The sequence below is a fragment of the Euleptes europaea genome, chromosome 1 (assembly GCF_029931775.1).
Source record: "Euleptes europaea isolate rEulEur1 chromosome 1, rEulEur1.hap1, whole genome shotgun sequence".
Lineage (NCBI taxonomy): Eukaryota > Metazoa > Chordata > Lepidosauria > Squamata > Sphaerodactylidae > Euleptes > Euleptes europaea.
This window is the reverse complement of record NC_079312.1, coordinates 168,061,198-168,082,607: the sequence shown is the minus strand read 5'-3', so window position 1 is coordinate 168,082,607 and position 21,410 is coordinate 168,061,198. Positions and strand designations below refer to the sequence as shown.

Sequence of the window (21,410 nt, the reverse complement as noted above, 5' to 3'; positions counted from 1 at the left end):
TCTGGTGAACCGGGTTGGTTTCCCCACTCCTGCACACAAAGCCAGCTGGGTGACCTTGGACAAGTCACAGCTCTCTTAGAGCTCTCTCAGCCCCACCTACCTCACAGGGTATCTGTTGTGGGGAGGGGAAATGAAGGTGATTGTAAGCCAGTTTGAGTCTCCCTTAAGTGGTAGAGAAAGTTGGCCTATAAAAACCAGCTCTTCTTCTTCTGAATGTCTCTTTCCTTGAAAACACTATGGAGTTGCCGTAAGTCGGCTGTGACTTGATGGCACTTTCCACCACCAAGATCCAGTTCCCACTTTGTCCGGTGGTTGTGTGAATTAGGCCTGTGTCCTCATGGAGTATGATTGTGTTTTGTGTTTTATGAATATTTGGTTCACCTTTACTGTGAAATGGTTTGATATTGGACCCCTGACTCTGGTAAAGGAAATGTGTTTCTTGAGTTCTGGCTACTTTAGCTGCCTTGAGTCTGAGGAGATAAGGTGGGATAAAAATGTTTTGAATAAAATACATTTTAAGGGCAAGCCAGGGTTTCTGCATACCCTAGCAACTCCATAGTTGCGGAAAAGCTGAGATATAAACCTCACTGAAGTACACATGAACACATGAAGCTGCCTTATACTGAATCAGACCCTACTCAGACCGGCAGCGATTCTCCAGGGTCTCAGCCAGGGGTCTTTCACATCACCTACTTACCTAGTTCCTTTAACTGGAGATGCTGGGGATTGATTCTAATAATAATGCACAGATGTTAATAATAATGTGCAGACTTTAATAATGATGCTTAACATTTATGTGGTGTTTTCTGGGTCAAAATACTTCACGTATGTTAGGTCAAGGTCCCCTGTGCAAGCACCGGGTCATTCCTGACCCATGGGGTGACATCACATCCCGATGTTTCCTAGGCAGACTGTGTTTACAGGGTGGTTTGCCAGTGCCTCCCCCAGTCATCTTCCCTTTACCCCCAGCAAGCCAGGTACTCATTTTACCGACCTCGGAAGGACGGAAGGCTGAGTCAACCTTGAGCCGGCTACCTGAAACCAACTTCTGTCGGGATCAAACTCAGGTCGTGAGCAGAGCTTGGACTGCAGTACTGCAGCTTACCACTCTGCGCCATGGGGCTATTTCACGTATGTTACCACAGTAATAATGGCCTTGTAAGGCCAGCCAGTATTACCCACCCACTCCCGTAGCAAATGGAAGACTTAGGCTGAGGGAAACTGACTTGCTAGAAGACACCTAGTAAGTTTGTGGCTGAGATTTGACTCAACAACCAAAGTACAGCTCATCCTCGTAGTCACTTATACTTTATTTGGAGATTTATTTTTATTTTTAAAATAATTTTTATTCATTTTTTTTAAGGAGTACAGAAAAGAAAGAAAGGGAAAACCAGATAGGGAAGACTTTACATTTAAATTTTGTGTCCGTGTATTTGGAGATTTATATGTCTCCTCTGCAGAGACCTGCTCAAGGCGGCTCACAGCTAAAATAATAGCTAAAACAAACCTCCTTCTGCAATAGGTTTTAGGCATCCATTTTTTTACCGTCTTTCTAGGAGGAAGAATCTCTTCAGCGCCTGTCTGAGGAGGAGATCACGGCGGTCGCGGAAGTCTGGAGCAGAGGGGCAGCTGCCCTCCCCAAGGCCTGGAAGCCGCAGCAGCCTGTGTAGGTCCCTTGCAAATGCTTTAGTGGAAACCGTACAGGGGGCACTGAAAATAAACAAGGCCGGAGCTATGTTTCGCGTGTGGCTTTCTCACCCATTTTTTTTAATGATCTCGAGTTCCAAACGGTGCAGTGTGATTCCTGGCTCTGTGGTTTTACTCGAATTACTGCGGTTCTCTTTGTTCCCGAGGGAGCTTTAGCATAGGTGTACTCTCTGCTGAAAAAGAGTTCACATTCTGTGCGAAATTGTACTCTTGAAATAACTTTTGGAAATCTCATGCATTTTTAAAAAATATATAGAGACAAGCTTTGTGAATGTAACGCCCTCAGAACGTCTTCATGTCTCCCCATGTAGTTTTTCTTTTGCTTAATTTTGCATACAGTTGCTCAGATACAAGATATTTGAGGTTTTTGGTGGGTTGGGCATAATCTGTAGTGTCAGGCATTGCACATAAACCCCCGTCCTTTATGTGGATGTTTCTGTGAAGATGCTTGAAAGTTTTTTGCACAGAACCTGATATGGAAATCTGACTGTCAAAAAGAAAAGCCTTCGTATTATCAGACTCAGTGTAATTGCCGAAGACAACACATGCTGATCTGTCTAACTTCTTATTGTTGTGGGCACCCTAGCTGTCTTGGGGGTAGAGGTCTGCAACTTTTAACGAGCAAAGAGCAAAACCGTTTCGGCATTTGGGGCAAGAGATTGATGAAGAGCCCAGGGAAGACAGCCCGTTTGCGTTGCTGAAACTATACAGATTACTAATACCAATAATTTTGACATGGTATTTAATAATCCATAAAGATTCTGCAGTATAGCACTGGTTGTTGTGAGCCCTCTGTTAATCAGTGGCACGCACAATGTCTCACAGTAAACAGTAGATATACACAGGAGTGCCCTGTGCGATTGCTTTGGAGCACTGCCGTAAATCTGCGAACGGCTCACCTCTATCTGTAAAACATTTTTAGGAAACCTTTTAGCTCCATTGCATACTGGTTATTGTAGCATCCCATTTACCTCACCAGTATACCTTAATATAAGCGTTCAGCTCCATCACGTATTGGTTATTCTACCACTACGCCGGCCTCTCCAGTATACCTTAATTTCAGCGTTCAGCTCAGGGGTGTCAAACATAAGGCCCGGGGGCCAGATCCGGCCCCTTGAGAGCTCTGATCCGGCCCATGAGCCAGCCGAGGCAGCGACCCCCTCTCAATCTGGGCTGGCGAGGCATAGCCCGGCCTGACCAAATGACATTTATGTCATATTTGGGCCTCATAACAAATGAGTTCGACACCCCTGGTTTAGCTCCATCACGTATTGGTTATTCTACCATCACGTCAGCCTCTCCAGTATACCTTAATTTAAGCGTTCAGCTCCATCGTGTATTGGCAATTCTGGCATCCCATCTTACCTCTCCAGTATACCTTAATCGAAGTGTTTTCTTTCTTTTTTTAAGAGCCATGCTTGGTATTGTACCGAGCCACAATTGGAAATCCCCATTTATCCCCATTTATCCCCCCATACAGCCCCATTCTTTCCTCCACCAAAGCACAGCTTGCCCTCTGTAGAAATCAGAATTCATTCATGGATGAAATTTTTGTGAATGGCATCTGGGCTCATTCACATCTCTTCTCTCCCAGAATGCCCGTGGAAGGCATGAGGAATGTGCTGATCACCAGTGCACTGCCTTATGTCAACAACGTGCCCCACCTTGGGAACATCATTGGTTGCGTCCTCAGCGCGGATACTTTTGCTAGGTAAGGCACTACTGTCTCTCTTTCCTGTGTACAGCGTGCTGGATCAGGAGTATAGCACACCGTTTGTTTTAGGCTCTGCAGTGCTTTCTTGGTTTTGCCCGCGTCTCTCCTTGGCAGGCTAGCTCCAGCAGTTGCGGGAGGTGGTGATGGTGGGGAGCTGAGTTGGTAATGGGAACCAGGATTTATTCTGCCTCATAGGGTATTAAACATTTAGGATATCCTCTCCCCACTAGAGCTGCCCTTCTACTTGTGATTGCTGGGGCAGGTGAGGCTGTGAGTGGATCCTTCAAATATAGAATCACAGAATCATAGAATTGGAAGGGGCCACCAGGGTAATCTAGTCCAACCCCCTGCACAATGCAGGAAATTCACAACTACCTCGCCCCCCACACACACCCAGTGACCCCTACTCCATGCCCAGAAGATGGCCAAGATGCCCTCCCTCTCGTGATCTGACTAAGGTCATAGAGTCAGTATTGCTGACAGATGGCCATCGAGCCTCTGCTTAAAAACCTCCAGGGAAGGAGAGCTTACCACCTCCCAAGGAAGTCTGTTCCACTGAGGAACCGCTCTGTTAGAAAATTCTTCCTAATGTCTAGACGGAAACTCTTTTGATTGAATTTCAACCCGTTGGTTCTTGTCCGACCTTCTGGGGCAACAGAAAACAACTCGGCACCCTCCTCCATATGACAGCCCTTCAAGTACTTGAAGTTGGTTATCATATCCCCTCTCAGTCTTCTCCTCTTCAGGCTAAACATACCCAGCTTGGTTAGCAAGCAGATCAGAAGGGGGGGGATTAATTTTCCAACTTGTGCTTGCAAAAGGCCAGCATGTGAAAAGACGGATTAATCCCTTTGCATTAAAAAGTCTCTCTTGAATTTTGCAATGTAGATTTTATCCTGGTCTCACTCTAATTAGGTGACTGTATGAAGCTATTATATCTTAAGCTATTGGTTCATGTACCCAAGGGTCGTTCATTCTAATTGGCAGTAACTCTCCAAGGCAGAGAAGGATCTTCCTCAGCACGGACTGACTGAGAGCCTTCAAATGCAGATGGCAAATGTTGTGGGACATATGCTCTGCTGCAAAGCTATTCTCCATTTGATCTCTACGTCTCTGAAATATTTATAACTGTCCGGGAGGCCGGGTCAAGGTGGCTTAAGCATTTAAGCGCTATCAAGCCGTACCATAGAATCTATTGAACACGTCAGCTTCTTGAACAGCATTCAGTATTGTCAAACCCCCAACTGCTTAACCCCCCTGTGGTTTATAAATTACTGTGCTGCCCGATTAATCAGCAAAAAGCCTTTGAATAGAACTGCTTTACGTGTTTGCCTAAAGCCCTCTGGAGTAGGTGTTCTGCTGACCTCTGAGGAGAAGAAGAGTTGGTTTTTATAAGCCGACTCCCCTACCTTTTAAGGAGCATCAAACTGGCTTACAATCTCCTTCCCTTTAGACACCTTGTGAGGTAGGTGGGGCTGAGAGAGTTCAGAGAGAACTGTGACTAGCCCAAGGTCACCCAGCTGGCTTCATGTGGAGGAGTGGGGAAACCAACCTAGTTCACCAGATTAGAGTCTGCTGGTCATGTGGAGGATTGGGGTCAAACCCAATTCTCCAGATTAGAGTCGGCCACTCTTTTTTAAAAAACATTTTATTAAATTTATTGTTAACAAAATTACAATAAACAAAATAAAGAAAAAGGAAAAAATAAAAAACACAGATGAAAAGATACTTCCATTTTTGTTTGTATCGAATATAAATCTAATTACGAAATTACAACCTGTTCTCTAACTACATATACAAAATTATTTTTTAAATTATTCTTACAACTAAAAAATCAAACTTTTCTCTATCATACCTACATTCTTATTCTTCTACTCTTCAAACAAATCATCAATTCATTCTTTTCCATATTACCCAAAAAGTCCATAAAGTTTCCAATTCTCTACAAACTTAGTTAACTTATTTTCTCTAATCAAAGCGGTCAGTTTGGCCATTTCCGCTAATTCCATCATCTTGACAAGCCATTCTTCTATTGTAGGTATGTACGGATGTTTCCATTTTTGCACCACTCTTAACCACTACATTAAACCATTCCTGTGGGTCAGGTCAGTGGTGAAGCCCTGTGACCAAGCCGTAGAGAGGCCGTTAGGAATGTTGTGCTTCTTTCAAGAGCTCTTGAGTAAATTGGTGGGTTGGTTTCCTCTCTCTGGCACAAATGAAACCTCTGTCCTCACTGGCAGGAACAAGCTCCCTGCCTTTGCTTAAAGCACTCGGCTTTTCCCCTCTCCAGGTACAGCCGTCTGCGCAACTGGAACACGCTGTACTTGTGCGGCACTGATGAATACGGCACGGCCACTGAGACCAAGGCCGTGGAGGAGGGGCTGACGCCCCAGCAGATCTGCGACAAGTACCACGTCGTCCATGCCCAGATCTACCAGTGGTTCAACATCTCCTTCGACTACTTCGGCCGCACCACGACGCCCCATCAGACCACGTGAGTCAACCGCTCTCCAGAAGCGCGCCAGCCTGGGAAAAAGGAGCAGGGAAATGCCTTTCCACCCCCCCCCTTTCCCCTGCTTTTCTGATCCTGATGTCATCCTGGCCTTAAGACAGCGGTAAGGCTGGCCGTTGTGCCCCTTTCTCGTGCCTTAGGATAGCCCAGAGCATCTTCCAGCAGCTGCTGGAACACAATTACCTGCTGACGGAGACGGTGGACCAACTCAAGTGTGAACACTGTGACCGGTTCCTGGCTGACCGCTTCGTGGAGGGCATCTGCCCATTCTGCAGCTATGAAGAAGCCCGTGGGGACCAGTGTGACAAATGCGGCAAATTGATCAATGCCACTGAACTCAAGGTACTCTGCTACGCAGCTGTGGGAACCTGTGTCTCTAGCACAGGGGTGGGGAACGTCAGGCCCGGGGGCCGTATAAGGCCCTCGAAATCATTTGGTCTGGCCCTTCATGGGTCCTGGCAGATCTCTAGCTCAGAAGGATGCTGCCCTGCCTGAATCTCTTGGGCCCAGCTGGGGACAGCAGAGCTCAAAAGCAAGTTGCTCTATGTGGCAGACACTCGGAGCGGTCTCTGGTCGTGCCTCTTGGCTAAATGTTTGATCAAATATAGCAGGCTAATTTTTAAGTTGATAATTTTGTATGGCCCCCGAATGATGTTATAAATATCCAAATGGCCCTTGGCAGAAAAAAGGTTCCCCACCCCTGCTCTAGCATGTTTTTCCTTTTTCCCCATCCTCAGAGTGTACTAAATTTGTTAGGCTGTAAGATGCCACAGGGCTCACAGTTAAATTGTGGAACTCCCTGCCCCAGGATGTGTTGATGGCTGCCAACTTGGAAGGCTTTAAGAGGGGAGTGGACATGTTCATGGAGGAAAGGGGTATTCATGGCTACTAGTTATGGTATTTAGATTGAAGTGTTTTAACTTGATGGCTGAGTTTTGGTCAGTTGTTGTTTGTGAATCCTTGCAGGTGCCTGTATTTATGCTCCCTTGTTGCTATTTTACTATGCCAATAAAGGTGTCTGAATCTGAATCATATTTAAATGGCTACTAGTTAAAATGGATACTAGTCATGATACATACCTATTCTCTCCAGGATCAGAGGAGCCTGCCTATTACATTAGGTGCTTTGGAACACAGGCAGGATGGTGCTGCTGCAGTCGTCTCGTTGGTGGGCTTCCTAGAGGCACCTGGTTAGCCACTGTGTGAACAGACTGCTGGACTTGATGGGCCTTGGTCTGATCCAGCAGGGCTTTTCTTATGTTCTTAATGCTGCTGCAGTCATCTTGCTCGTGGGCTTCCTAGAGGCACCTAGTTGGCCCCTGTGTGAACAGACTGCTGGACTTGATGGACCTTGGTCGGATCCAGCAAGGCCTTTCTTACGTTCTTATGTTTTATCTTGCTCTGTTTATGTCCCCTGAAACACCAATGAAACCCTAAATGTTACTCCCACCTGTACCAAAGCATGCTAGATTAGATCTCCCCTCTCCCAGTGGCGGAAAGTGCCGTCAAGTCACAGCCGACTTACGGCAACGCAGTAGGGTTTTCAAGGCAAGAGATGTTCAGAGGTGGTTTGCCATTACCTGACTCTGTTTAGCAACCCTAGATTTCCTTGGCGGACTGCCATCCGAGTACGAACCCAGGGCGCAACCCTGCTAAGCTTCTGAGATCTGATGAGATCTGGCCAGCCTGTGCCATCCAGGTCAGGGTCCCCTCTCCTGCCCACAACTAATACTTACGTGGCAAGGTGTTACCGAGAATATCCATTTATTTATACCTTGTTTTTCTCCCCAATGAGGACCCAAAGGAACTTGCGACATCGTTTTCTCGTCCTCCCTTTTATAATAAAGTTACTCAGCAATTACGGAAGGCTTTTTGCTTGCCCTCCTATACCTATTTTTTTTACAATTCCTTGTCTCTCTAGAGCCTTCTTTGTAGCTAGGTTAAACACTAACCTTTCTATGGTTTCGCAAGGTAGATTTTTGAACCTACCATATTTGGAAAGGACTTGTCTGTGCTCTTCCGGTTCCATCAATTCATTAGCTCATGTGCTCTTGGAATGTCGTTTCTACGAGGATCTTGGATTATGATATCTCTCTCCTCTTTTAACAGATAAATCTAATGCCTCTGTGTCTGATATAATGCCTTTTTTTCATTAAGTGATAGGGATCCTAAGGCTACACTGGCAGTGGCAAAAATTTATCTCAGTCCTTATATTCCCCCAAACAATAGATTTAAAACTATGCTGCTCGAGATCAGGGGATCAAAGAGCTTCTAAGGGATAGAGGAAAGGAAGGCTTTATTTACATTTATTTACATTGTTTATGAGCCCCGTGGCACAGAGTGGTAGGCTGCAGTAATGAAGTCCAAGCTCTGCTCACGACCTGAGTTCGATCCCAACAGAAGTCGGTTTCAGGTAGCTAACTCAAGGTCGACTCAGCCTTCCATCCTTCCGAGGTCTGTAAAATGAGTCCCCAGCTTGCTGGGGGTAAAGGGAAGATGACCAGGGAAGGCACTGGCAAATCACCCCGTAAACAAAGTTTGCCTAGTAACCGTTGGGATGTGACGTCACCCCATGGGTCAGAAATGACCTGGTGCTTGCACAAGGGACCTTTACCTTTTTACACTGTTTATACCCCACCTTGTTCTCTTCTCCTCCAGTCTATCTTTATCTCAACCCTGCAAGGTCGGTTAGGCTGAAAGTGTTTGACTGGCCCAGAGCCTCACCCAGCAAACTTCCACGATGGAGTGGGGATTTGAACCTGAGCCTAGTCTGACACTCTAACCCACTATGCCCTGTGTTCTAAAGTGTTTCATGTACAAGGGTTTCACGTACAAGTGTTTCATGGTCTTTTCTGCTGTGTCCCCCTTCCATCAGAAACCGCTGTGCAAAGTCTGCCAGAGGACTCCCGTGGTGAAGCCTTCCCAGCACCTCTTCCTGGACCTGCCCAAGGTGAGACTCCATGTGAACAGTGGTGTGATGGACACCTCCCGGCGGTGGCTGGAGACCTCCCCGCCATTACAACTGGTCTCCAGGCGACAGAGATCAGTTCCCCTGGAGAAAATGGCCACTTTGGCAATTGGCATTGAAGTCCTTCCCCTCTTCAAATGACACCTTCCCCGGGCTCCACCCCCAACATCTCCAGGTGTTTCCCAACCCTGAGCTGGCAACCCTAACTGATCTCCAGGCGACAGAGGTCAGTTCCCCTGGAAAAAATGGCTGCTTTGGAAGGCGGACTCTAAGGCAATATACCCCATTGAAGTCCCTCCCCAACCCCCGCCCTCCTCAGGCACCACCCCCAAAATCTCCAGGCATTTCCCAGCCCAGGGCTGGCAACCCTTTGAGGGGCCCAATTCACTCTTTGATCTCCCCGCCTGCCCGCCCCAGCTTGAAGACCGTTTGGAGAAGTGGCTGACCTCATCCCAGTCCACCGGGGACTGGACCCCCAACGCCAGGTTCATCAGCCGGGCCTGGATCCGTGACGGGCTCAAGCCCCGTTGCATCACACGCGACCTGAAATGGGGTACGCCGGTCCCGTTGGATGGGTTCCGTGACAAGGTGAGCAGGGGTGGAGGCAGCTATCTTGCATTCTTAGAATAAGGATTGGGACACTGCATGGGGGGAGGAGCCAGCCAGTTGTTTCAGGCCAGATGTTGGGCAGGAGAGACATAGTGGATGCCTTTGTGCAACAGACGGGCTGGCTCCTCGGATTTGGGCAAGCGGCTTCCTGCCTGCTGCTATGCAACTTCCTCTTCACAGGTGTTCTATGTCTGGTTCGATGCTCCTATTGGCTATCTGTCCATCACAGCCAACTACACCGACCAATGGGAGAAATGGTGGAAGAATCCGGAGCAGGTGAGAAGCTTGTTCATCTTGGCCACTCGGAAAAGAGGCTAGGAGGTATCTTGTGAAGTGGTAACTTTATGCGGGAGTTGTCTGGTAGCCTCCTGTTTTGGGAATCCTGGCAAGCCTTCCTTTTAGCTCAGGTGTGTCAAACATGAGGCCCGCCGGCTGGATCTGGCCCCTTGAGAGCTCTGATCTGACCCGCGAGCCAGCCGAGGCAGCCGCTCTTAATCTGGGCTGGCGAGTTCTGTCCCCGGCCCGACCAAGTGACATTTATGTTGTATCTGGCCCTTGTATCAATTGAGTTCCACACCCGTTTTAGCTGGTGCATCAGCTCTCAACCAATGCTAGCGGCATCCTTTAGGAATCAAAAGTCCTCCTGACTCCCCTCCCTTACTATTTCAGACTATTCTCCGAGGCACTTGCACCTAGGGTTGCCAACCTCCGGGTAGTATCTGGAGATCTCCTGCTATTGTAGCTGATCTCCAGCCGATAGAGATCAGTTCCCCTGGAGAAAATGGCTGCTTTGGAAGGTGGACTCTGTGGCATTATATCCCATTGAAGTCCCTCCCCTCCCCATACCCCACCCTTAGGCTCCACCTCAAAAATCTCCAGGTATTTCCCAACCCGGTGCTGGCAACCCTAGCTGGAAGCCAGAAGGTCCTTGATTCAAATTTACCTCAGGCATGAAGTCACTATTGGCCATTTTTGACAAAGCATTGTCCTCAGACTAGGTAAAGCAGCAGTAGGCCAATTTTTTTTAAAAAAAGTTGGGACCCTCTCAGTCATGGGTAAAGCATAGGGTTGCCAACCTCCAGGTACTAGCTGAAGATCTCCAGCTATTACAACTGATCTCCAGCCGACAGAGGTCAGTTCCCCTGGAGAAAATGGCTGCTTTGGGAATTGGACTCTATGGCATTGAAGTCCATCCCCTCCCCAAACCCCACCCTCCTCAGGCTCCGGCCCCAGAAACCCTCCCGCCAGTAGCGAAGAGGGACCTGGCAACCCTACTTAACGCCAGAGGTTTATTATGAAGAATAGCTTTTAAGTAGTCATCACAATTGCTTTTCAAATATGCAGCCATTTGGGGCAGCACAGGCTGGGGAGGCGGGGGAGTAGAAAAGGGCACTGCCCCTTGAAGAAGGGAAGGGGGAGAGAGAAAGAGCCAGCCAGGCCCATATGACATGGAGGCTCAGGTAGGCTGGGGTGCTGCCTCTGCTACTGGGAAGGGAGGCGGGTCAGCAGCCCTCCAGGAGAAGCCCTGGGGGCCATGGCCACTGCACCCCCCCCGGATGTAGGGAAGAAGTATGCCTTTGCACAGTGCAAGCCGTTGCATGTGTTTCTCCAGGTTCAGCTTTACAACTTCATGGCAAAAGACAACGTCCCCTTCCACAGCGTCGTGTTCCCTTGCTCATTACTAGGTACCGAGGACAACTATACTTTGGTCAGCCACCTCATTGCGACAGGTACGACCGCGGGGAGCTACCTTGATCCCGCTTGCTTCTTCCTTGCATTTCTCTCCCCATATTTACTGACCTGAAACCAAGAAACCTGCGGGACCGCCTCTCCTGGTATGCCCCCCCCCCCAGAGAGCCTTACGCTCTCCTGGCAGTAATCTGCTGGTGGTCCCTGGCCCGAAGAATATGCAGCTGTCCTCAACAAGGGCCGGGGCTTTCTCGGCCCTGGCCCCGGCCTGGTGGAATAGTCTTCCTGGTGACATCAGGGCCCTGCGGGATCTTAAGGAGCTCCGCAGGGCCTGCAAAACAGAGCTATTCTGCCAGGCCTATAACCGAGGACGGCCGCGAGGGGATCCATCTTTACTTGCCTCCCCATCCCACCCCCCACTCTTGAAATCCGTGGGGGGGGGGGAGCTGAACTGCTGATAGTCTATTGCTCTGTGGCTCCTAGATACATTTATGGCCATCTGCGTACAAGTGATTAGTGAGATTACTGAGATTATGGTTTTAATGATGTTGATTTTATGTATTTTATATATTTTATGTTTTTAATTGTTGTTACCCGCCCTGGGCCTGGCTTGCTGGGGATGAGGGAGAATATAAATTTGAAAAATAAATAAGATACAGGTCGGTTTGGGTCCCTTCTGTAAGGCTATACGAAGCGCCTACCGGTTCAGGTCATCTTTTTTGCGATGTGGGAGCCGTGATGCGGCTGCGGTGGAGGGATATAAAGACCCCCCCACCGATCCCTGCAGCTTCCCCTTCTCTCCGCAGAATACCTGAATTACGAGGATGGCAAATTCTCCAAGAGCCGCGGCATCGGGGTCTTCGGGGACATGGCCAAAGACACGGGCATCCCCGCGGACATCTGGCGCTTCTACCTGCTCTTTGTGCGGCCCGAGAGCCAGGACAGCGCCTTCTCTTGGAGCGACCTCATGCTGAAAAACAATTCGGAGCTGCTCAACAACCTGGGCAATTTTGTCAACAGGTAATGTCTGTGGGAGAGTGTGTGCATGCATTCATTTCACATTAAGAGAAGAGGAGTTGGTTTTTATATGCTGACTTTCTCTACCACTTAAGGAAGAATCAAACCGGTTTACAATCTCCGTCCCTTCCCCTCCCAACAAAAGACACCCGGTGAAGTAGGTGGGGCTGAGAGAGTTCAGAGAGAGCTGTGACTAGCCCAAGGTCACCCCGCAGGCTTCACGTGGAAGAGTGGGGAATCAAACCCGGTTCTCCAGATTAGACTCCGTCACTCTTGTGGAGGAGTGGGGAATCAAACCCGGTTCTCCAGATTAGAGTCCCCCGCTCATGTAGAGGAGTGGGGAATCAAACCCAGTTCTCTAGATTAGAGTCTGATTCTCCTAACCACTACCCCATGCTGCAACTTGATGGTGGGTTGTTTTTAGAAGAAACAGGAAGCAGGAAAGCAAAGTATGATGGGCAGTTTTATGTAAAGCTGGGCAGCCTTATTCACTCAACCCACAAGGTGACTTTCTGGTGGATTTGATTTCATTTACACGCTGCAACTACATTACAAACAAAAGATGCATCTTCGGATTTCTAAGGCCTATGCCAAAGCTTTTTCTTTTTTCCTTTTGCCTTCTATATATAAAGTTTCAGAAAATAATAAATGGTGTCTGTCCTTTCATAGCGAAAATTGTCAGTTTCTATCCTGAACATTCCCCTATCATGAGAGGGAGGGCAGGAAGGGATGAGTCAGTGCTTGGCTCTCGTAGTCTTTTCTTACAATCCCTGGGTAATGCCACTTTGTGGGCAGGAAGAAATTTCCCTCCAGGCCAGATTGTCCAGGGATCCTGGAGCAGTTCTTTGCCTTCCTCTGGGCATTGAAAAGGGGTCACTGGGGGAGTGGGGCGGAGGTAGTTGTGAATTTCCTGGATTGTGCGGGGGGTTGGACTAGATGACCCTTGAGGACCCTCCAGCTCTCTGTTTCCATGATTTATTTATTTGGAGACAGTAACAGTGCACCTTCCCCCCCCCCCATCCCGTATTTTTCGGATTCAGGTTTAAAAAACCCAGAAATTTTGACAAATCCGAATTTTTTTTGAAAACAAACAAACACATATTCGAGTTGATTAAACCCAAACCTGAAAAATAGGCAGCACGGATGGGGCACCGCCGGGGTGTTCAGATCACGGCAGCTTGCCACTTCCGACCTCCATATGGAGTTCGTGGGTAGCAGGGACTGGAGGTCTGAATGCTGGGGAGTTCAGATCTCTGCTGCTTGCTGCTTCTGATCACCACATGGAGTTTTATGGATACCATGGACCGCCAAAGAGACAAATATGTGGGTTCTAGATCAAATCAAGCCTGAAATCTCCCTAGAAGGTCAAATGACTAAAGTGAGGCTATCTTACTTCGGTTACATTATGAGAAGACAAAGACTCACTGGAAAAGAGAATCGTGCTAGGAAAAGTTGAAGGCCCAACATGAGATGGATTGATTCTGTAAAAGGAAGCCACAACCCTCCCTTTGCAAGACCTGAACAAGGCTGTTGGAGGTCATGAAGTCATAGGGTCTCCATTAGTCAGAAGCGTCTTGACTTTTCGTCTTGACATTGACAAACAGTCATTGCATTAAGTTAATGCAGGATCGCTCTGGCAGCTTGATTTCGATTCTAGACTACCTGCCTCTTAGAATCATAGAATCAGAGTTGGAAGGGACCACCAGGGTCATCTAATCCAACCCCCTGCACAATGCAGGAAATTCACAACTACCTCCCCCACACACCCCCAGTGACCCCTACTCTATGCCCAGAAGATGGCCAAGATGCCCTCCCTCTCATCATCTGCCTATGGTCATAGAACCTTTGGTGATCAAAAATTCAATGCAGCAGACAAACAGGATTTTTGTACATGAAATTGCTTTACTAAAACGTTGGGAGTTCAGCGAGATTGTAAAATGAGTTCATTCTTAACGCCCGTTGCTCATCCGTCACTTCCCTCTCCTAGAGCTGGATCGTTTGTGTGCAAGTTCTTCGGAGGACGTGTTCCCGACATGGAGCTGAACCAGGACGACAAGCGCCTGCTAGCTCACATCACTGTGGAGCTGCGGCAGTACAACCAGTTGTTGGAGAAGGTCCGGTATGTCTTCAGGGATATCAGCTCATGGCGGCTTCTAACGCTTTGTGCCATCTCTGGCTTAGTCAGATCGGAGAAGAGAAGAATGTTGTAAGCTGCTTTGGGTCCCCATTGTGGAGAATAGTGGGGTATAAAAAAATGAAGGGAGGAAATAAATTAATACTAGAGGGGGTTGTTCAAGCACAAGCGATAGTAATATGATGGTCTAAAGGGAAGAGAGAAGAGCTCTGACCTGGATGGCCCAGGTTAGCCTGATCTTGTCAGAGTTCAGAAGCTAGGCAGGGTCAGCCCTGGTTAGTACTTGGATGGGAGACCGCCAAGGAAGTCCAGGGTTGCTACACAGAGGCAGACAGTGGCAAAACAACTCTGTTTATCTCTTGCCTTGAAAACCCTACAGGGTCACCATAAGTTGGCTGTGACTTGACAGCATTTCCACTCAAAGAGAAGAGAACTCTCTCCCAAGAGCTATAAATGAGATGAGTTGAACATATGCAAACATTTCTTCCCCATTACCATTACATTCATGCAACATGTGAGCTCTATTTACCTGGGCTAGCTTCTCCTTACCAGTTCTCCCCCGCCCCCCCCCCATCTTGCAGCATCCGTGACGCCCTGCGCAGCATCCTGAGCATCTCTCGCCATGGCAACCAGTATCTCCAGGTCAATGAACCCTGGAAACGCATCAAGGGCAATGACACGGACAGGTGAGATGGTGCCTGATGGAAAAAATGCATGATATTTTGCTCTTGGGCTGAACCAAGCCGAAATATGAACACATGAAGCTAATGCACACTGAATCCAACCATCGGTACATCAAGGTCAGTATTGTCTCCTCCGACTGGCTGCAGCTCTCCAGGTTCTCAGGTTGAGGTTTTTTGAATCACCTGGTACTTGATGCTGTGAACTAGAGACACAAAGCCCGTCCGCTGACTTGAGGTGGAGATGAATGTGTGTCTTGTCTAGTGGGTTATTTTGGCTTTCTGGCTCTGGCGAGTACCAATTAGGCGAGGATGCCAGGGATTGAACCTTGGACCTTATGCATGCAAAGAGATGCTCTGCCACTGAGCCTCAACCCCTCACCTTTTGGGGTATTCCCAGATAGATCATTTTTTTAAAAAACTCCTCCCCATGTCCCAAAGTCCAGAATCTCCCTTTCCCGTGCCCTTCTGTGCTGAGCTACACAACTGCGCTGCATTCTGGGGTGTTCGTGGTGGAGCCAGCGTGGTGTAGTGGTTAAGAGCAGTGGTTTGGAGCGGTGGAGTCTAATCTGGAGAACCGGGTTTGATTCCCCCACTCCTCCACATGAGCAGCAGACTCTAATCTGGTGGTCTGGATTTGTTTCCCCACTCCTCCACAGGAAGCCAACTGGGTGACCTTGGACAAGTCACAGCTCTGTTAGAGCTCTCTCAGCCGCACCTACCTCACAGGGTGTCTGTTGTGGAGAGGGGAAGGTGATTGTAAGCTGGTTTGAGTCTCCTTTAAGTCGTAGAGGAAGTTGGCATATAAAAACCAACTCTTCTTTGTGCTGACCAGCCGCTGAGTTCTTTCCCCTCGCTGCCCTGTAGCTAATCGCGATTCTTTTGCCTTCCCAGGAAGCGGGCGGGCACGGTGATTGGTGTGGCTGTCAACATCTCCGCCCTGCTGTCGATCATCGTCCAGCCGTATATGCCCAGCGTGAGTGCTGCCATCCAAGGGCAGTTGCGCCTTCCTGCTGATTACAACGTCGTGACCAATGACTTCATCTGCACCTTGCCAGCCGGGCACCAGATTGGAACAGTAAGTGACATGGGGCGGAGGCTTGAAGGCTGGAACGAAAGCTTGGTTCTCGCAAGCAGCCCGAGGCCATAAAGAGCAGTCTTGCAGGGTCAAACCATTGGTCCATCGTTTAGTGTCCCATTTCGCACAGCGAAAGACAAACAACCTAAAAGTTAAGCTGAAAATATAACAAAATACTGATATTATTTATTAAGCAGGGTAGTAAAAGGTGAAGGTCCCCTGTGCAAGCAACGGGTCGTTCCTGACCCAAGGGGTGACGTCACATCCCGACGTTTACTAGGCAGACTTTGTTTTTACTGGGTGGTTTGCTAGTGCCTTCCCCAGTCATCTTCTCTTTACCCCCAGCAAGCTGGGTCCTAATTTTACCGACCTCGGAAGGACGGAAGGCTGAGTCCACCTTGAGCCAGCTATCTGAAACCCACTTCCGTCGGGATCGAACTCAGGTGGTGGGCAGAGCTTTTGACTGCAGTACTTCAGCTTACCACTCTTCGCCACGGGGCTCCTATCATGCAGTGTACACTAAATTAAAAACACTGGGCCTTAAATATACAGGCTGATCAATTAAAAGGATATATAAAAATAGTTGCTAATTTTCCCACACAGTTGATGATAAAAAGTAAATATAAATGACCAAAATATGCATGACCAATGAATAACCCAAACGCGTTTTGGCCTACGTGGCCTTCTTCAGTGGTCATATATATATTTACATATTTTAGAAACACATCCTGAAATACATATACAAGTATGCTGTAATGTAATAACCTGAATAGAAGGTGGGGGGGAAAAGAGGGAAAAAACTACTCATCAATATACCTTCATTGGACAGAATTAAAATCTGCCAACTGATACTCAAAACGTCAATTTTTTTACATCCTATATTGTGTGGCTTCTATTCAGGTTATTACTTTACAGCAGTGGTTCCCAGAGTGGGCAGTACCACCCGCTGGGGGACAGTGGGATTACCTAGGGGGGCACTAAGAGGCAAAGGGGCAGCAGGGGGGCACTAGAGATGGGCCCCTCCAACTGTGTTGTTCACTCATTTACAATAGATCGAGCTATGGCATCATGCTGGCAAATCTGGTGGAATTGATCAGAATTTTCTTCTAGACTTTGAAAAGCTGGTACCACTGGATCAAGTTCATCAGTTTTGTTGAATAAATTTCAACTAAAGAGTTTTAATTTGATTTTGAATAGATGTGCAACTAATTGTGACTGTTTTGAAACTTAATTGTTATTATCTTTAGTGAGTCATGCAAACCCCTATTGTGAATGATGCTTTTTACAGGATGGGGACACTGGGGTTGAGTTTGTGGAACCAAAGGGGCAGTGGCCCGAAAAGTTTGGGAACCACTGCTTTACAGCAGACCTTTATATGCCCACCCAGTTCCAAAACTATCTGTAACCCTGAGAAAACTTTGAAAAGAGAAATGGGCGGAGTGAGCTGGATTTATTAGAATACTCAGCACACTGAACCCTGTGCTTGCGTGGTAAACGTATTGAATGCGTAGAGCCCTGTACATACTGAACGCCTCGGCAAAGTACGCCATGGATTGCTCCCATTACTCTTTTTTAAATTCCCATCAGGTGACCCCCCTCTTCCAGAAGCTGGAGAGCGAACAAATAGAAAACCTGCGGAAGCGCTTTGGCGGTGGCCAGGTAAGGAGGTGTTGCTCAGCGGATGCACATTGGGCTTTTCAAGAATCTTATACGGCTGGTGGAGAACAGTTAACCTTGGGAGGGACCATGGCTCAGTGGTAGAGCCTCTGCTTGGCATGCAGAAGGTTCCAGTTTCAATCCTCGGCATCCCCAGTTAAAGGGACTGGGCAGGTAGGTGATGTGAAAGACCTCTTCCTGAGACCCTGGAGAGCCGCTTCCGGTCTGAGTGGACAATACTGACTTTGATGGACCAAAGTTCTGTCTGATTCAGTATAAGGCAGCATCCTGTGTTCATGTGTTCAACCTTGGTGCAACGGGCTCCTTGCACCGTTCCTGAAAGCCCTTCTTTCTCCCTCCCCCCAGTTACTAAAAATAGTGTTTCTGTATTTGTATAGGAAGAGGGAACAGTTGTAGGATACTATTAGACACAAAATCAGGACCTGGAGGATCCTCTGCCCTGTGTAGGACAGTTAAGCAAAGCGCTCAAAAACCCACCAGGTGGGGAGGATGTGGCTGCTTTGCCCACCCTGCCCCATATTATAAGCATGAACACATGAAGCTGCCTTATACTGAATCAGATCCTTGGTACATCAAAGTCAGTGTTGTCTACTCTGACCACCAGCGACTCTCCAGGGTCCTTTCACATCACCTACTTGACTAGTCCCTTTAACTGGAGATGCCGTGGATTGAACCTGGGATCTTCTGCATGCCAAGCAGATGCTCTACCACTGAGCGATGGCCCTTCCCCTTCCCTGACTCCTGGGCTGTAGACTTCCCAGTGTAGATATCACTGCTTGACACATCTCTGATACTTCCTATGTATGCCTTGCTTGGTAGATTTACTTTATTTATAGCCAGCTTTCGTTGATGAGACTCAGGATGGGTTAATATATTACATACAATGTATATATTGTATAGGTTAATATATCTAACCTGTCGCTGACCTTTTTGCTGGCCTGACATGGATGAATTCCGACAGGCCAAGCCCTTAGCAAGAAATCCGACCTTCTCCTTGGCTCTCTTTTTGTGTGTCTTGGTTTATCGTAGCCTAGGCTACATGCAAAATCCTCTTCTCTGCCGTAGCGCCTAACTGCTTGTCTCTCTCCTATACCTCCTCCTTTTCCTCGTGGGTCTTGCCTCGTTCCCTTTTATCCTTGTCCAGCTTGAAGACTTCCTGTTGAAGCCAAAGGTAAAACTTGGCTGTTTTCCTGTAAACCTTCCTGCTCGTTGTGGGTTTCCTCAGGACTACGGGGCCTTCCCTCTGGGTCTAGACCAGGGGTTCCCCAACTTTTTCCAACCTGCGGGCACCTTTGGAAACCTGACACAGTGTGGTGTGCTCTGCCACAAAATGGCCGCTGCAGGAGGTGGAGCCAGTCACGAAATGGCTGCTGCAGCCTACCTTCAGTCGCGCTGGGAAGATCCTTGTGCTGTGGCAGCTGCTGCCAAAGCAAGTTTTTAAAATCTGCACAGCCAATCAGAAGCCTTGCTGGGCAAAAGCCCCACCTGGCCCCATCCACTTTCTAAAATCACTTGATGCCACGTTGAGAACCCTCAGTCTAGATACTTGTGTGTTGGGACACATCTGCACATTTCCTTCCTCCACGAAATAGATTTATCTACAGTTTACTTAACCAGGATAACTAACATTCAATGATGGGACACTGCTAATTATTTAACTTAATAGGACAGTGATGACCATCTTTTGGGGGGAGATGCCACATGTCAAATCCAGTTATCCTTCACACAACACATAGTTAAATTGTGGAACTCCCTGCCCCAGGATGTGATGACTGCCAACTTGAAAGGCTTTAAGAGGGGAGTAGAAATGTTCATGGAGGAGAGGGGTATTCATGGCCCCCTAGGAGCAGGATTTGAGGGGCATTTTAAGGTGCTGCAAAAGCTAAGCTATGCAGACATTAGTCCTTGTACCTTCAGAAAAGCTGTTCTGAATCCAGCCATCCTGTTTGCTTTTCTATGCTTGTATATTTCTACTGTTTTTGGTCCATACATGTCCTGTATAAAATTGTAGTTGAGTCCCAGTGGAGACATGAAGGCAATAGCCCCTTAGTGATCACACTCCAGAAATAGATATTTAAATATTTTAAAACAAACTGCCAGAGTTACTACCTAGAGGTCTGCTGAAATGAATCCTTTTTTCCAACGCAAAGAGGAAACTAGATGAGTAATGGATTAAGGTCTGCTGTGGTGGCATCCTCTGAAAGGGGAGCACGTCCCGCAGATAATGCCATTCCAGATTTGTCCCCGCTGACAAATCTTATTGAGGACATCTAGGACTTGTTAAAATTCTATGATTCCTTTTATCAGCAGGAGGGCATTATCCAAGATTTATTTTAGCGCTGTATGCTAGTTTACCCCTCCCAGCCTAGTTGTGAAGGATTTAACTTTTAGGAAACTTGTTCATTATATGTACTTTCCCCTTCCTCTTAAAGCAAAAAACTGTAGCAGTAGCAGAAAAAGGAGTGAAGGTGATCCAAGAAGTAGCAGCCAAGCAGGTGAGTCTGTTCAGAACTGTCCCTTTACTGCACTTGTCCACTAGGTGGACCAGGGCTCTGGGCAGATCCCAGCCAGGGGTCAGATTATCCGCAAGTGGCACCATCAGCCCAGCCCCGGCCTCGCCACTCGTGTACACGATCCACAGCATGCGCATATGGCCTGCCTGCTTTCCCCTACCCTGGGCCCCACCACCCAACAGAGGGAGGAAGAACAGGTTGCTAATGACCTCACGCTGCCCTAATAGCAGCAAAAGCTGTGGCTCCTTCCCTGCCCGGCTCCACGTGCACCTGTGTTGCAGCGGCTGTAAAGTCATGGCCCACCTAGGGCCCCTAAAACCCTTAAGCGGGCACTGTGTACCACTCCATTGTATGGTGGAAGTGACTCCAGCCAAGCTGGCAGCTGTATAGTGGTACTACACTAAATCTAGCTCATCTAACAAACTTCTAGAAAATCTGAGATGCTGTGTAGTCTAGCTAGGACCACTGACATTCTGAAAAAGAAGAGTTGGTTTTTATATGCTGACTTTCTCTACCACTTAAGGAAGAATCAAACCGGCTTACAATCACCTTCCCTACCCACAACATCACCCTGTGAGGTAGGTGGGGCTGAGAGAGTCTGACTAGCCCAAGGTCACCAAGCTGGCTTCATGTGGAGGAACCCGGTTCTTCAGATCAGAGTCCACCACTCTTAGCCACTCTACCACGCTGGCTCTCTTCTGCACAGTTGTTCAACTAGAAGGAATCTGGGCTTTGCCTAACCCCCTAATGTTTATACACAATCCATTTTCTCCTCTTCATTTCCACTGTCTGTTTCCAACTACGGCCAATGCACTGAATCCCCTCTAAAACTTCCACCAGCCTAGCCTGAAATACCCCCTAAAATACTGCTCTTCTAGGGTACAGGGAATCCCAGGGACAACATAAATAGGAAATCAGCCAAAAATCTCACACCCCTGCTGGGACAAAAAACCTTGACTGCTACAGGTGGATGTGAGGGCGATCTGGCTGTGACATCTGTCACCCCATTGATCGCCAGGGTTGATTCGGCTGATCTGGCTGGCTAGTGGGTGTCCCCTACCTCCCTCACCGCTCCATGTGCGTCCCTCCCGAAGCTGTGCGCTCGGTGGAAGA

At 48.0% G+C, this 21,410-nt stretch overlaps 1 protein-coding gene across 1 annotated transcript in view; it reads left to right on the top strand.

The window, feature by feature from the left end:
- Positions 1–21,410, top strand: part of MARS1 (methionyl-tRNA synthetase 1) — a 31,666-nt gene that overhangs the window by 9,114 nt on the left and 1,142 nt on the right. Inside the window, exons 7-20 of the mRNA XM_056849356.1 lie at positions 1,557–1,666; positions 3,302–3,418; positions 5,712–5,915; positions 6,074–6,275; positions 8,808–8,882; positions 9,318–9,488; positions 9,690–9,785; positions 11,122–11,239; positions 12,005–12,218; positions 14,203–14,334; positions 14,931–15,035; positions 15,924–16,107; positions 17,695–17,766; positions 18,929–18,955. Of these exons, the coding sequence (XP_056705334.1) occupies positions 1,557–1,666; positions 3,302–3,418; positions 5,712–5,915; positions 6,074–6,275; positions 8,808–8,882; positions 9,318–9,488; positions 9,690–9,785; positions 11,122–11,239; positions 12,005–12,218; positions 14,203–14,334; positions 14,931–15,035; positions 15,924–16,107; positions 17,695–17,766; positions 18,929–18,955 (1,827 nt within the window). The remainder of the gene's footprint in view (positions 1–1,556; positions 1,667–3,301; positions 3,419–5,711; positions 5,916–6,073; positions 6,276–8,807; positions 8,883–9,317; positions 9,489–9,689; positions 9,786–11,121; positions 11,240–12,004; positions 12,219–14,202; positions 14,335–14,930; positions 15,036–15,923; positions 16,108–17,694; positions 17,767–18,928; positions 18,956–21,410) is intronic.